We start from the raw sequence: 15,071 nt of genomic DNA on the forward strand, positions 1-15,071 counted from the left end.
TCTGAATTAATTTTGCTAGAACAAATATTTCATCATAGTTGATAAAAAGAGGTATGTAGTAGTTTATTTCTCTGCATTTGATTTGGAGATAAAACTGCAGGGACAACTTCAGTTTCTGAGCAGACTTTATTTCAGTTGTTAGTGTCTGGTTTGGGTAATTATCTCCATTTGAAACAACAGGAAATTTTCAACATCAGACACAGTTTATTTAAGAGACAAAAGGAAAACACAATCAACTGAAAAAAATGTACGTGATATTATTTAACATTTACAGACGAGGTATAAAGGTTAATTTAGTACAAATAATTGAGCATATTCCTAGGAAAGGAGAGTCACAATCCATTTGGCACACAATTATGTTGTGGATCTCCCAATGGCATGCGAGTGGAGCAAATTTGTTTTCTGATTGTGCCAGCTATGATTTCCGTGTGTATGACTACCTTAGCACTAAGAAAACGGAAGTATCAGTCACAGAAGGGTTGACGCGCTGCAGGAGTGGAGTAGCTGGAAAAGCCACACTGCCTGCTGTGAAGTGTTTAAGTGGGTGCTACATTATCAGACTTGTCTGTAATAGACCACCTTGGGTTCCAGAAAGCCATTAGAAGCCCTTTTTTGGCTGCTGGAATAGGTCGAACTGGTTAAGTGAATGTTGAGTTTAAATATACATTCTTTTAATATCAGTTTAAAATAAATGCATAAAATCACAGTATATCGTACAGCCACGCACACAGCATATTATACAATAACACTAGAATATATCAACTTAAAAGGAAGAAATATGTGCTTAATAGATTTAAAACTATGGAATGTGAATATGTGAAAACAGACTGGACATATATCGTTCTTCCAGGGTGCCCACATTTCCAGTTCAAGGACAGTGTTGGCAACTTGCCAAGATCTGCAGGACAACTAAAGTTGCATGTAAATTTCCATAATCTCAAAAATACATGTACTCAGTCATAGTCTAGCTGCTTTTACTCTTGTACATTAACAGAAATTGGTGGCTGGATAAAAACCTGCCTATTGTGTTTTGTTCTCCCCCTTCAGTTAGGGACAGAGCAATCATGAGTCATGGTTTTGGGTCTCATGATCTCCCCTTTCCATGCTGTGCAATGAGCACTTCCCTCTTATAACTGCAGCATTAAGCATTAAACACCATAACCTCTCATGGTGGTGTAGCTAGAGTGCCTCTTGCTGGTGTCACCATCCTGAGTGCATTTTTAAGTTGGGTGAAATAGGAATCCTTTTTTTCTAATATCAATGAATTGGGCCTTTTTTTCCTAATATCAATGAATCAATCTATAACTAGAACTTGTTTTGAATGGAATTGTCAAGTACAGCAGGGGTCAGCAACGTTTGGCACGCGACTCGCCAGGGTAAGCACCCTGGCGGGCCGGGCCAGTTTATTTACCTGCTGATGCGGCAGGTTCGGCCGATCGTGGCCCCCACTGGCCACAGTTCGCCATCCCGTCCCAATGGGGGCGGCGAGAAGCTGCGGCCAGCACATCGCTCGCCCACGCCGCTTCACACCGCCCCCATTGGCCCGGGACGGCGAACCGCGGCCAGTGGGGGCCGCGATCGGCCGAACCTGCCGCGTCAGCAGGTAAATAAAGTGGCCCGGCCCGCCAGGGTGCTTACCCTGGCGAGCCGCGTGCCGAACGTTGCCGACCCTTGGCGTACAGCAATGAGCTGTGCAGTTTCAGAAACAACCTGATTCTAAATGATGTGGATAAAAAAGATGACAGGCCATTATAGATGTAATCATTTAATACAGGGTGTTCGAGCTGCCTGTAGCATGAGAATACCAGGTCTCAATATGCAATTTTCAGTTTGTTTTATTATTTAATAATAATTCTCCCTTTGCCCTTTCCATTCGTGTGTTTATTTTGGTTCACCGTTTTGGAATAAACCTTATTCTCTCCCTCCAAAACAAAAATCAAGACTACCCTTGGATTTCTATGCTGTATGCTTGATAATATTTTCTTAATCAAATCAAGAGACTATTTAGTTCTAAACCTTAATATTGAGAACCTTCCAGCTGTATGTGTGATGGTGGGAGGGGCAATTGTGGATAAGAATGCTGATGAGAGTGCATCAGCAAGAATTAAACACCGCAAATACAAACTGTAAAAGGTATAGAACTCGGTGGGTTAAAATATTTCACACATGGTGCACAGTCAATCTGTGCAGTGGCGTTTACCAATTAAAATGGCCCGACTGTCATCGGCACTAATTCCTGGCTTTTGGAAATTTGCATGGTAGGCTCCTTAGAAGTTAAGGGATTTTCTATTATGGTAGCCAGTTGGATACCTTCTGCATTCTTACCCTCAACACTTTGGACTAATCTGCCTTGCCTGTTAAACTGCTCTGCGGTGTGTGACTTGTTTATTGTCCAAGCCTCCCCCTTGTCCTGTTCTGAGGTCATGTTTTGTCCTTCTACACGTTCTCGTCTCTTGCGGTACCATATATGCAGGCAGCCATAAAGGAGGATCCCGGCAATGATGAGAAGCAGAATACTGCTAGTTAGCCAGATTCCCAGGGCCAAATCTTTTTTTTTGTTGCTTGCTGATGCTGGATCTTCTTCTAATGTGTGAAAAATTCTGCACTGGTCGCTGGAGGGGTTTGCAGATTGGCAGGTTACGCACAATATGTACGTGGTCAGTGGAGTTAGGTTTTCGATGACAAATGAAGACCGACTAGCAGGCACTCTCTCTTCTTTCTGAAAATTTTTTCTTGAATAACCTGACAGCATGTTGTTCCGGTTGGGATGATACATAATACTGTAAAAGCTGTCAGCACAAATGGCCATGGTTGGCCAAATTACCATTGCTGTGCTTCCTGTTATATTTTGTATTGTTACTCCCATTATGATGCCACTCAATAGTTTTTCACAACTGTCTCCCCTCAAGAAAGGGAGATTATAGTTCCAGTTCCAGAAAAATAAGGAGATGTCCCAGAAGCTTCACCACAGAGAAGAATGATGTGACTCTTAAACATTAGTGTTCTGTAATTTAGAAAAGTAATTTATTAGGAAACAGTGCTTTTTATTTTTCTGTGGGCATTTTTAAATGAAGTAATCTGAATCTATAAGCAGAGAGAATCTTTGGCACGTGCATTTGCTTGAAAAATAAATCATAGAGTATTTTCAAACCTTTCCAGTTACAGAAATGTTTGGTACCATTATGTAAATCACAGAATATTGCAATCCTAAGGAATCTGCAGTCAGACAGTATACCAGTGGGAGTGAAATTACCCATCATTTAAAAACTTCCGTTTATTAAGAGGGAAACTTTCAAAAGAGGCATAATGAGCATAAAGCACTAAACTCTCATAGACATCCAATGGGAGTTGGGTGCCTAACTCCCCTTTGTGCCTTTTGAAAATCTTCTCCTAACTCGGTTGCAGTGTAAAAACTAAACAGCCAGAATTTTTAATGGACACATGAGGTAGTACACATGTCTGTTGACGTGAGAGATCATGGAACAATTTTTTTGCTAACGGCATAAATTTAAAATATCTTTAACAGAAAAGGGAGCACGATATTCAACATTGCTTATCACTTTGATAGTATAGAGTCACAGAGGCTTAAATATTGAGCACTTTTGGAGAGCTAGCGAAAACCTCACACTTCTCTTGAATCATAGATGGTTACGTTAAGAGATTATCAGGTTTCACTTTGAAGAACAATATAGCTAATGATATCTGCATCACACTATTCCAGAAAATACATGGACAAGCAATCTATTGGCAGTTCAGTGAGCCTTTGTTTTGTTTTGAGTTTTTAAATCTGTTTTTATTTTTTTCCTCTAGACTTATCTATTAACTATCTAGTATTTTCCTGCATTCTACCCAATCTTAAGAAATACCGGCTTTTGTGAATGGGGGCTACTTTTATTAATTAGATGGAGGCAGGCAAAAATATCCAAATGTTTTCCTCCTGTGTTCACCCATAGATTTTGATTTTAACTGGTCATCAAATTATTAAAAACCAAAACAGAGCATGAGCCTGTCGGTAGGTAATCCGTTCTTCTGATCCCCTTTTTCTAAAAATTCCCTATCTGTTACACTTCCCTACTCCCTGTATTCTCTCCCCTTCCTGCTGACATGGGCTCACGTTTGTATCCATTCCTTAAGGAACGACCTCATCAACGGTATATTAGTAACATCTGAAACACAATTAGTAGTCTTGGTTCTATACAGCCCCGCTGAACTTGTTCCTACTACTCTGTTTTAAGTATGATAGAACTATCATGGCAAGCAACATTTAGGCTGCCTTTATAGTCATGCTAGAACAGTCAGACTGCCAGCCCAGAGATGGAAGCTAGCATCAAAAGGTGAAGCACAGGTTACATCATGTGTACTTGCTGGGGGTAATTAATCTTTGTATAGTAAAAATGATTAATGCTGTAAATGAAGGAGTTGCAACTAATGGAAATGTCTGTCCTGAACTGTATTTACATTATCATCTGTCAGGCTAGTACTTTACAGACTAAATAAAAAATTCGAACTGTTTCCATTAATAATTTAACATGACCAAAGTAAAATACTGTGCAGTATAAGAAGCAGCAAATACTTTTTAATAACAAGATATGTTAAAAAGTGTTGAGAAAATTGTGATGTTACTTTTCAAAGTTAGCTAGTTCATCTCATCTTAGCAGACCATCAGAATTTTACGTTTCTGTAAAGAAGTTTAACTTCGTTTTTGTTCAGACATATATTTTCTGAGGGTAAAATTTTCAAAAGCATCTCGGCAACTTGGGAATCATTCCCGTTGACTTAAGTACTTGAGTACACTGCTGTTTGTAGCGCACTAGCTCAATTGAGCTAGCAAGAGTCTGTCTACCCAGACTGAGAATCCCACCTCCTAGCTGCAGTGTCGACATATACTAAGCACTTAAGTGTTTTTGAAATGTTTATGCTAAATTACTAGCATAAATGACTATGGCAATGATTATGAAATAAACGATTAATGATTTCATTACAGTGTGAACATATTATTTCATATTGTGGATGTAATGTATTTTGTCTCCTGACTATATAACAATTTAGTATTGGAAAATTTCTGAGAATGGAAGCTTATAAAATTCTGACATAGTAGATATTCTGAAGTTTATATGACTTTCTTTCTTTTTTTATGTTGGAAAAACTACTGGAAAAATTATACATCTGAGAATCGCATTAAAATAACTGTACCTTATGCACTATTTTCAGTGAAGCACTAGTTCTTTAAAAAAAAAAACTGCTACTCATATGTGGGAACATATTTCTCAGAATTCTCAGTTGCAGTTTGTGTATTTTGCTTATTTGGGAAGAATATAAGGCAGATGCTCATCTACAATACAACAATAAACATATTTTAAAAATATAAATGCCAACACACCCATCTAAATATATAGGCAGTTCTAAAAAATAACAAAAACAAAACAAGCCACCCCTCAAGAATGTAGGTGCTCTTCTTTCTAACCACCATAAAATATAGGCAATGAAACAGCTGCATCAATTTCAAAGAAATGAGTTTGCCATTGAATAAACTCTTTGGATAAACAGATGGGGGCACACCACAGACTAACGTGGTTTTCATAATACTAAACTTGACCATCCATCTAAGTCTCTTAGTATCTATACAGAGGTCTACACTATAATATCAGAGCATCTATTTGCTCTTGAGAGTCCCATATCTAGTTTTAGTTAAATAGATCCTAGTTAATTACATTTTAAGTAAAAAGATTTAAACAAAAAATATTGCCTGATCGTATTTAGAATCCATCATCTCATCCTCAGAGCTATTTGAGTAGAATTTTGGGTTTTTATTTTTTTAAATGTAATCACAATGTTTTGGTGTGTTTCCAAGCATTAATTAAATTTTACTATTTAAAAGTAACATACATAACATTGCTGGCATCTTAATGTTTGAAAAATTAAGTTGGTATTTTATTCATTATAAAATCTTTACTGACCTTCACTTCCTGATATAAATCCTTAGAATAAGATTTTCAGATGGAGAGATTGCAAAAATGAAAAATCAGATTTTCTGTGTCGTTTTGTTTAGGTGATTTCCTTCATGATCTGTACTTGCCAGTTTTCTCTCTCAGATTCTCTGGACTAAATTCTCGTTGCTTGACACTTGCAATTCTATTCTCCAGGGATGCTGGTGACACTGTTTCTTTCTCTTCTACTTAAATTCGTACATGAGCACATCTTGTCTAAGTAGCCTGTTGCCTGGGTTTTCAAAGAACATGCAGGAAAAAAGACATTGATTCTCTCACTTGCTTCCTCTTGGACAGTATACTCTATGAGCACTCCCGTTACATGCTGCTCTGTATGTACCTACGCTTGCTTCAGTGATGCTGTGAGTGAATAAGGCTAGCACTTCTATGACATCAGCAGAACAGGAGGTTTGTTTAGTTTTTTGTTGTTTTTTTTGTTTTTTGTTTGTTTGTTTGTTTTTTGTTTTTTTTTTAGTGGAAGGAGGGGGGAGGAAGCAATAACTTAAAAAAAGGCAAGCTTCTTCCAGTGATTAATGAGAACTTTGCTGTTTCAGGTTTCTGCTTTAGTCTTTTTGTATTCCTCTGCAATACTTTTTATTATTATTTTTTAATAATCCCTTGTCACAGTTTTATAATGCACCTCTAATCCAGCATTTACCGGTGGATTGTTCCAAGCTGCTTTACATGTTTGATGTAAAATGTCTAAATATTCATGGGGAAATATGGTATTTTTGTAGGCTGGCTATTTCTGATTCTTCTGCCTGGTTTTTTGAAGAATATTTTAGTGCCTGTTTTTCCATAATTGTTCTTTCTTGAAGTATGCAGCTGTACCCTTTCTCCTCACTCTAAACATTTTGTAGAATAATAAAATACTCTATAATTGGATTAAGTAAAATAGTTTCTACACTGGGATATTCTGTAGTGCAGATATTTTTGTTACTCAAAGTCTATGAAGTTGTAAACCCCAAGAACAAATGAATGCAACAATTAAAATCATTACTGTGAAATATAAAGCTTCTGCTTTTAGGGATAAGTTTTTTTTATAGTATCCAGTATACTGAAGCATTCAGCTGTGTTTGGTTTTTAAAATCTGTTGTTTAATGTTTTATGAAACATTTGGGGAAATTAATTCTGTACTTCATCAGTATCAATAGGCAACAAACTTGTAGACCAAGGTTGCTCCATTACAGACCTGTCTATTATCAGTTAAAGACTGAAATAGAAAAGAGATAAAGGATATTCCATCAGCTATTCTCTTACTTGAAAGTTTATTGAGTCATCTTCTGTCATGCATTATTTTAGCAATCATAAATAGGGTACCTATTCTTGCAAGGACACAGCAAATCTAGAAAATAGCCCAGGAACCAAGCTGTTGCTGCAAGCCAGCTACACTTGAAGTAAGAGCATAAATCAGGAGTAGCACAGTTTGTAAAATTAAATATTTTTGTAAGCATTCATCAAGCTTTACCAGTACCACTCCCATTTGATTTCCCAGTCCCTGCTTCTGCATGTGTTTGTACAGTTTTGCATTTAATACTCAATTGTAGTTTTGGGCTCTCTGCCAGCCAGTGTTAATTTAGAATTCAGTATTTCAATCAGCTGTGATCAAATAACAGGATTTTTAGCTTCTTCCAGAGCAGTGTCCTGTATGGATTCTGATAATCTGCCAAACATCTGTTGCAGTTTGAGTTCACAAAAAGAATGGCTAAATAATTTGAGAAAATATTCCCCCCCCCATCATTATAAATATGCAATCTGTAACAGGTGTCAATAATTGTAATTTAAAATATGATAGAGGGATATATTTCACTGTGTAGTCTGTTCACTCTAGTGGAGACAGCTCCCTGAGCAGAAGAAATGTAATAACCTTAAAAATAAGGTGAAGTGAAACGTCTGTATCTCCAGAGTACAAATATACTTGGCTGGTTGTAACTCCTTTTCTGTACTAGTTAGCTGAAATAATGTTAACTTGTTGGATATTTTCTATGCATATTTCATACTATTAAATACAAAGCCACTCAGTTAAAATCAGAGTCTGGAAATGGGAAAGTTAAGGTTCCAACACCAGCATTTAACTTGGCCATGTTATGTCTTATATGTTTTATAGTGTATACATGTACAGCAGCTGCACGTTTTTAAATGCTTACAAGTAACTCCTTTTCTTTAGTAGACAGTTGTTCAAAAGTTGGTGGAATGCAGCTGCCTGCTTATTAGTTTAGTTCCCAAGTGGCCTCACTGTATAGCCACAGAGAGCATATTACAAAAATCTAGTCTTGACAGGCAAAGGCATGAATAATTGTGGTGGGATCCATATCGGCGAGAGGTCACGCTCTTCTTCCTAGGAGCACTCTTGGAACATATCTGCATTATGAGGACTATATCTGCACAGCTATGGCATTGTAGCTATGCCAACATAACCCCGTAGTGTAGATGCAGCCTACCCCAACAGAAGGGGTTGTCTATTGGTATAGCAAAACTACCTCCCTAGATGATCAGAGCGTCTATACTCGAGGTGGGGTCCACATAGCTACAATGCTCGCGGACGAGGATTTTTCACATCCCGGAGCGACATAGCTATTCCAACCTAAATTATAAATGTATACCAGGCCTTGGTCACAGTTGCTTTCTGAGCAGCCCAGGATTTAATTGTACAACTAGCTTGCACTCATGTCTTACAAACAGTAAATACTGAGGAGAAGCAAAGGGGATCCAACAGAACCTGGAGAAACAAAAGATGGGCGAGCACTTTTGAAAGAAGGAACCAATATAATCTCTGCCACTTCCTATGATTGCTTTTCCCCATGCTACAAATATTACCCCTCTCATATAGGTGGAGTTTGACAGCTAGCTCTCATCTGAGCCCCAATGTGAGTTAGAAATCATCTTCCAGATTCTCAGAGGGTATAAGTCTACATAGTTCCGTTGACTGAGGTGAAAAATACGCTGATAGAGAACAGCTAAGGATCTTGCCTTGTATGTTAATTGACAAAAGAATTTCTGTCAGTCTGTATCACGATATCAGATTATTTTTGTCCATTTATAGCTATTATGAGCTCAAATGAGAATCTTTATCAATTAGTTGTAATGATCACTAAGTTTAGAAATCTGGTTTTACTTAACTCGAGCCTTCAGAACATTACATGAGACACCATAAAATGGAAACTGTAACAGATTCTATTGATTTTTTTCCCCCGCAAATGTTCTGTAAGTGAAACTACAATACCAGGATATGCTCCAATTATATTTGGTAATCTCTCAGCCTTTCCAGACTACTGTACCCCTTTCTGATTTGTCTTGTCTACCCCAAGTTTCACCTCACTTAAAAATTACTTGCTTACAAAATCAGACATAAAAATACAAAACTGTCACAGCCACACTAGTACTGAAAAATTGCTTATGTTCTCATTTTTACCATGTAATTATAAAATAAATAAATTGGAATATAAATATTGTACTTACATTTCAGTGTTTAGTATATAGAGCAGTGTACATTTCAGTTTGTACTGTCTTCGCTAGTGCTTTTTATGTAGCCTGTTGTAAAACTGGGCAAATATCTAGATGAATTGACGTACCCCCTGGAAGAGCTCTACATACCCCCACGGTTACATGTACCCCTGGTTGAGAACCACTGAGATATTGGCTTGGGCCACTTTTGTGCCCTTTTAACATGGTGTAGTCATAAAATTGAAGGAGGAATTATTGTGGTAGTATAAATAGTAACTGGCAGAGGTCCAGTCATCACAATTAGCGTTTAATACATTCAGCTTATTAAGGAACATTTTAGTTAGTCGTGTCTTCTGTTTTAAAAGGAAGCTTTGCAACTCATCTTATATATAGGAGCTAAAGAGGCAAACTTCTGTTTTAATCCTGTATAATTTAATATGCTTAAAAATAGCACTGTCAAATGATTAAAAAAATAGTTGTGATTAATCGCAGTTTTAATCACACAAATAATAATAGACTACCAATTTAAATTCAGCATGGAAGCACATCCTCTGAATGGTGGTTGAAGCATGATGGGGCATACGAATGTTTAGCATATCTGGCATGTAAATACCTTGCAACCCTGGCTACAACTAGGGTGATCAGATGTCCCGATTTTTATAGGGACACTCCCGATTTTTGGATCTTTTTCTTATGTAGGCTCCTATTACCCCCTAACCCCTCCCAATTTTTCACATTTGTTGTCTGGTCACCCTAGCTACAACAGTGCCATGCAAACACTCACTTTCAGGTGACGTTGTAAATAAGAAGCAGGCAGCATTATCTCCCGTAAATGTAAACAAACTTGTTTGACTTAGCGATTGACTGAACAAGAAGTAGGACTGAGTAGACTTGTAGACTCTAACGTTTTACATTGTTTTGTTTTTGAGTGCAGTTATGTAAAACAAAATAATTCTACATTTGGAGATTGCACTTCAGTACTTGTCTGAGCTGAATTGAAAAATACTATTTCTTTTGTTTATCTTCTTTACAGTGCAAATATTGGTAATAATATAAAATGACCACTGTATACTTTGTATTCTGTGTTGTAATTGAAATAATTATATTTGAAAATATAGAAAAACATTCAAAAATATTTATAATAAATATACATTGGTATTCTGTTATTGTTTAACTGTGCGATTAAAACTGTGATTAATTGTGACTATTTTTTTAGTCTAGTTTATTTGTTTTGCGATAATCGCATGAGTTAACTGTGATTGACGGTCCTACTTAAAAATATTGCACAAAAAGTAATGTAGATTGTATCCAATGAGAGATTGCTATGAAAGTGTGCTGAATTGAGTTATTTTTGTTAATACTTTTTTTTTCTCCCATCAGGCTTTGAATTTGACATATTCCAGCATTTATAGCAACTACAGGAACTTTGTTGGTCCCCCTCACTTTAAAGTCATTTGCAGGCTCCTTGGGTACCAGGGCATTGCTGTGGTAATGGAGGAATTACTGAAGGTGGTCAAAAGCCTGGTATGTTAACAAACTTCCTCTCTCTCTTCCTTTCTCTCCCAGATTGCTTCTAATGGAGGGGAAATGTTTTATGTGCAGTGGAAAGTACATCTAAATATAAGTATGATGCATTTAGCCTATTAAACATGTTCAGACAACTATAAAATGTGTGAGGAAGAAATGGAAACATTTTAAAGAAGCTGCATTAGCTAAGTTCTCCATGGAAGCATAAGCCTAAACTATTAACTTTTCCCTGACTTTCATGAGCTTCCTATTAGTTCACTAAACTAAAAATTGCTGTTAACTTTTAATTATAGTTAAGGACCTCAAAAAAAGATACTCCTGAGCGAATTCTGTGCCCCCTCCCCCCAAAAAAAATCTGTGCACAATATTTTAAAATTCCATAAAATTCTTCATATTTTATTTGTCAATAAATAAATGTGGAGGCTCCACTATCGCAGTGGGGAGCCCAGGCTACTGGCTGCATGGAGGTGGGAGATTACCCTGCAGTACCCCCACCCCACCCACGGGACACGGACTTAAAGATGAGGCTGCATCCGACCCTGACACAGTGCAAGGGCTGGGCCTGCCCCAAAAATACCCCGGGGCCCTGACCCTCCATGCCAGGCACACGAAGATAGCAAGCAAGAGGGACAGTCTAGCATGCACGCGCAGCTCTGGCCTCTGATCCAGGAGAGGGGCAGGCAGGCTTAGCCTGGCAGGATCCTTGTGCGGGGGGAATCCAGGTGTGGGGTAAGGTGTGGGGCAGTCTGAATGTGGGGGGTCCAGATGCAGGGGAGATCTGGATGCACAGGGGTTCGTTTGATGGTTCCAGATGCAGGGGAAATGGGACTCTGCAGGGGGGTCCTACTGGAGATGGTTGGGGCTCAGCAGTGAGGGTCTTGGTGTGGGGGGATGGGCTTCTGGGTGTGTGGGGGCTTAGTGGGTGGGTCTGGGTACTGCGGGAGTGGGGCTTGGTGAGGTGGGGATCCGGGTGCAGCTGGTTGGGGCTCAGTGGTATGAGGATCTGGATACAGGGTGGTCCAAGTGCAGGGAGGTGGGGCTTGTCGTGGTGGGGGTTCAAGTGGGAGGGCTCAGCAGAAGGTGGTCTGGGTGCAGGGGTGGGGGTCCAGATGCAGGCAGGCTCCTGATGCAGAGGAATGAGGCTGCGGGTGTGGGGGTGGGAGGCTCGGTGCAGGGGGGTGGGTGAGGCTCAAAAAGGAGCCTGGTAAGGGTGGGTTTGGATATACAGGGGTTGGGTGGACGGGTGAGAAGTTCCCCATACAGTGACTCCTCCCCCTTCAGCGGAGGACCAATGGGGACAAGACGCAGGTGGGAGATGCGGGGCTTCCGGCAGCTAGGGGAGGTTTCTGGGGCTGGGGCTGACCCAGCCCCAGCCACTCCTTGCAGGGGAAGAGGAAGACCCGTCCTCTCCAGCCCAGCCAGGATAGCAGCTGATTTACCTCTCCGCCAGCTGCCCTGGGTGCCCATGCCTGTAATGACTCACCCATGCTGCTGGGGAGGGCTGCATTACCGCTCTAGCAGCTTCCCTTTGCTTCCCCATCAGAAAGTCATTTTTCTGCAGGGAAGCAAAGAAATCTGTGGGGCATGTGAATTTTGCACACGTGCAGTGGCGCAGAATTCCCCAGGAATAAAAAAGAGGAAGGCATAGGACTTGGGATGACTGGGTTCCCAGTCCGTGTTCTGTTAGACTTCCTGTGTGAACTTGGGCAAGTCACTTCACCTCTCTGTGCCCATTTCCCATCTGTAAAAGGGGGGTAATAGCACTTCCCTTCTCACATAGGTGTTCTGGGGATAAACATATTAAAGATTATGTGGCACTCCAGTACTAGGATGATTAGGGCCATCTGAGTACCTCCGAAAGAGTAATTCCCCAATAGGAGAAAATCACTTTTAAAGTTACTTCCAAACTGCTATAATTGTTCATAAATAGCTCTTAGAAGAAGATGGATTAGACTTCCTGTTGGTTATTGCTGCTAGCATACAAATAAACAAACCTAGATATTTAACATCTCTCTGCTTCAGTCACATGAGAGAGATTTGGGAGTAAATTTTGAAGTTAATTCTTTAGATATTTCAAACAAGACAGGTTGCAAAACGAGGCCTACCACATAGCTTTTTTTAGACACCTTGCTGATTGAGCTGGGATCACCCTCTAATGACAGTAGGGATGGAGAAGTAACAACTTTTGGAAGTAAGGAGCTTCCTAAAACATCAGTGGAGATATCCATATTCCATTTTTCTGCAGTGGACCTATTTGTTGTTGGTTTTTTTAGAATACCAAGGCAATAATCTTCATTGTGTGCCACATATAATTTTTACCTCATAATTTGTAAAGATTTTTGTCCTTTTTTGCTTATTGGTTTGTTTTATTATGATGTAGTGGACTTCTGTTTTCTTCAAATATTAAGACTTGTTATTAGTGTTCAGTTTAAAAAAAAAAAATTATACTACCGCTGTAGAAGTGTGCCTCAGTATCAGTGATAAAATCAGGGAGAAAAAATACAGCTCTTTAAAACTGAAGTGAAAAATTATCCACTCCCCCCAAAAAACACTTCAATATCTGAAGTGATTTTTAAAACAATACAGAAATATGAGAGACAGTTCCTGTTATAAGGCCCTTGATTCAAAAGATGAAGTAAAATTGCTTTAATGTCAGATGTATGCATACTGTAACATTTTGTTTTTGGGAAATTAGAAATTCTTGTGGAAAGATAACTCTAGTTGAGATTATCCGTGTAGTCTAGGGAATTTAGACACCCATCTTGCATTAGTTTCAATTGAAGGTATGTGTCTAAATCCCCTAGATCTTCCATTGAAATCAATGGAAAGTATGTTTCTAAAATCCTCTAGACTGCTTCAAATATCCCAACTTCTCTCTTTAGGAGGAGAGTTTTTAGATAGTCATATGTGGAGAGAGAGTGTTGGTAGGGCCTGGACAATCATGTATGAAAAATGAAGTACAGCTGTTCCAGCTAAATTCACTCCAAATTAGTTGTGTTCTGATTACAAAATTTCTTTGCGTATTTGAGCAGCAGCTGAAATGTTTTTTCTGCCTTCCCTTTTTTCAGGGAATATTGTTATTGCCAGCTGACCAAGTACAGTACTAGAAAACAAGGAAGGTTTAGTCTTTAAGACTGATCTAGCAGTGCACAGTATCAAGCTTGTTTAGACTAGTGTTCAGACCATATGTCAGAGAAGTTATCCACACAACCTTCTTTTTTATCTTTATAGATGGCCCTTTGTGTAACTGGAAGGAGATTGCCTGCTATTGGGCACGTAGAAGTATTTCTGTCTCCTCCTCCTGCCTCATCAAGCTTACAACCTAAAATAACCCAATGACTTTATAGCTGTCATGGGAATCCAGCAAGGTGATCAATGTAGGATGTCAAACAAAGGGAAAGGAGGAAATGCTTTTAGGAGGAGAACTCTTATTTAGTTTACGATTGCATTTATTTGACTAATTCTTTAGTAGGATTTTTGTTCTAAAATTTTTCCCATGATGCTTGAGTGCAGTAGACGTGATAGTGGGGGGCCACCCAAGTAGAAATTTAATGGCATTTTAAATAACAAATATCATGGCATTTTTTTTACAGAAGTTTGTGAACGTGTGGGGGATTTAAAAAAAAAAAAAAAGTCTTGATCTCTCTCAACCTTTCTGCTCTACAGATAAATGTCAAGTCTGACCAGTCTAGTGATATTTACATGGATAACTGTATTATTAAGAATCTGTCCTCATAATCAACATTTTGTTTATAATATTTCCCCAACATGAGAGACCCTTACTGGTATTTAAGCAGGGGTGGCTCCTGCTAGAGGACCTGGCAGTCGAAGGATAGACAGAAGTTAGGGCAAGGAAGAAACAGTATTTTGACAAGTCAACTTTATTCATTGAAGGCAGCATGCTAGTGATGGATCTTTAAGAGGGACCTAAATGTGAAGAGGAGCAAGTTGCTGCGGTTGAGCTCAGACAGGTCACACCAGTATGTAGGGGGCCACCTGGAAGAAGGCATGGAGGGAATGTGTGAGAAGTTCACAAGCAGGCAGACAAGACTGGAAACAGGTGGAACAGAGGGTTTTGGGACAATGCCAGTTTTCACCACAGGAGAAGTAGGG

The 15,071-nt window shown here is 39.1% G+C and overlaps 2 protein-coding genes across 6 annotated transcripts in view; one reads left to right on the top strand and one right to left on the bottom strand.

Annotated features, from left to right (window-relative positions):
• CYFIP1 (cytoplasmic FMR1 interacting protein 1) overlaps window positions 1–15,071 on the top strand; it is a 124,757-nt gene that overhangs the window by 84,948 nt on the left and 24,738 nt on the right. For all 5 annotated transcript variants that reach the window (XM_054009016.1, XM_054008987.1, XM_054008997.1 and 2 more), the window contains one exon: window positions 10,812–10,955. In XM_054009016.1, the coding sequence (XP_053864991.1) occupies window positions 10,812–10,955 (144 nt within the window). The remainder of the gene's footprint in view (window positions 1–10,811; window positions 10,956–15,071) is intronic.
• On the bottom strand, window positions 1,697–6,384 carry LOC128826041 (fibronectin type III domain-containing protein 9-like). Its single transcript, XM_054009080.1, has 2 exons — window positions 5,958–6,384; window positions 1,697–3,004 (listed from the first exon to the last, which is right to left on the bottom strand). Exon 2 carries the CDS (start codon window positions 2,864–2,866, stop codon window positions 2,204–2,206), a length of 663 nt encoding a protein of 220 aa, XP_053865055.1. The 5' UTR covers window positions 2,867–3,004; window positions 5,958–6,384; the 3' UTR covers window positions 1,697–2,203.

This window comes from Malaclemys terrapin, chromosome 1, assembly GCF_027887155.1.
Source record: "Malaclemys terrapin pileata isolate rMalTer1 chromosome 1, rMalTer1.hap1, whole genome shotgun sequence".
NCBI classification, from domain to species: domain Eukaryota; kingdom Metazoa; phylum Chordata; order Testudines; family Emydidae; genus Malaclemys; species Malaclemys terrapin.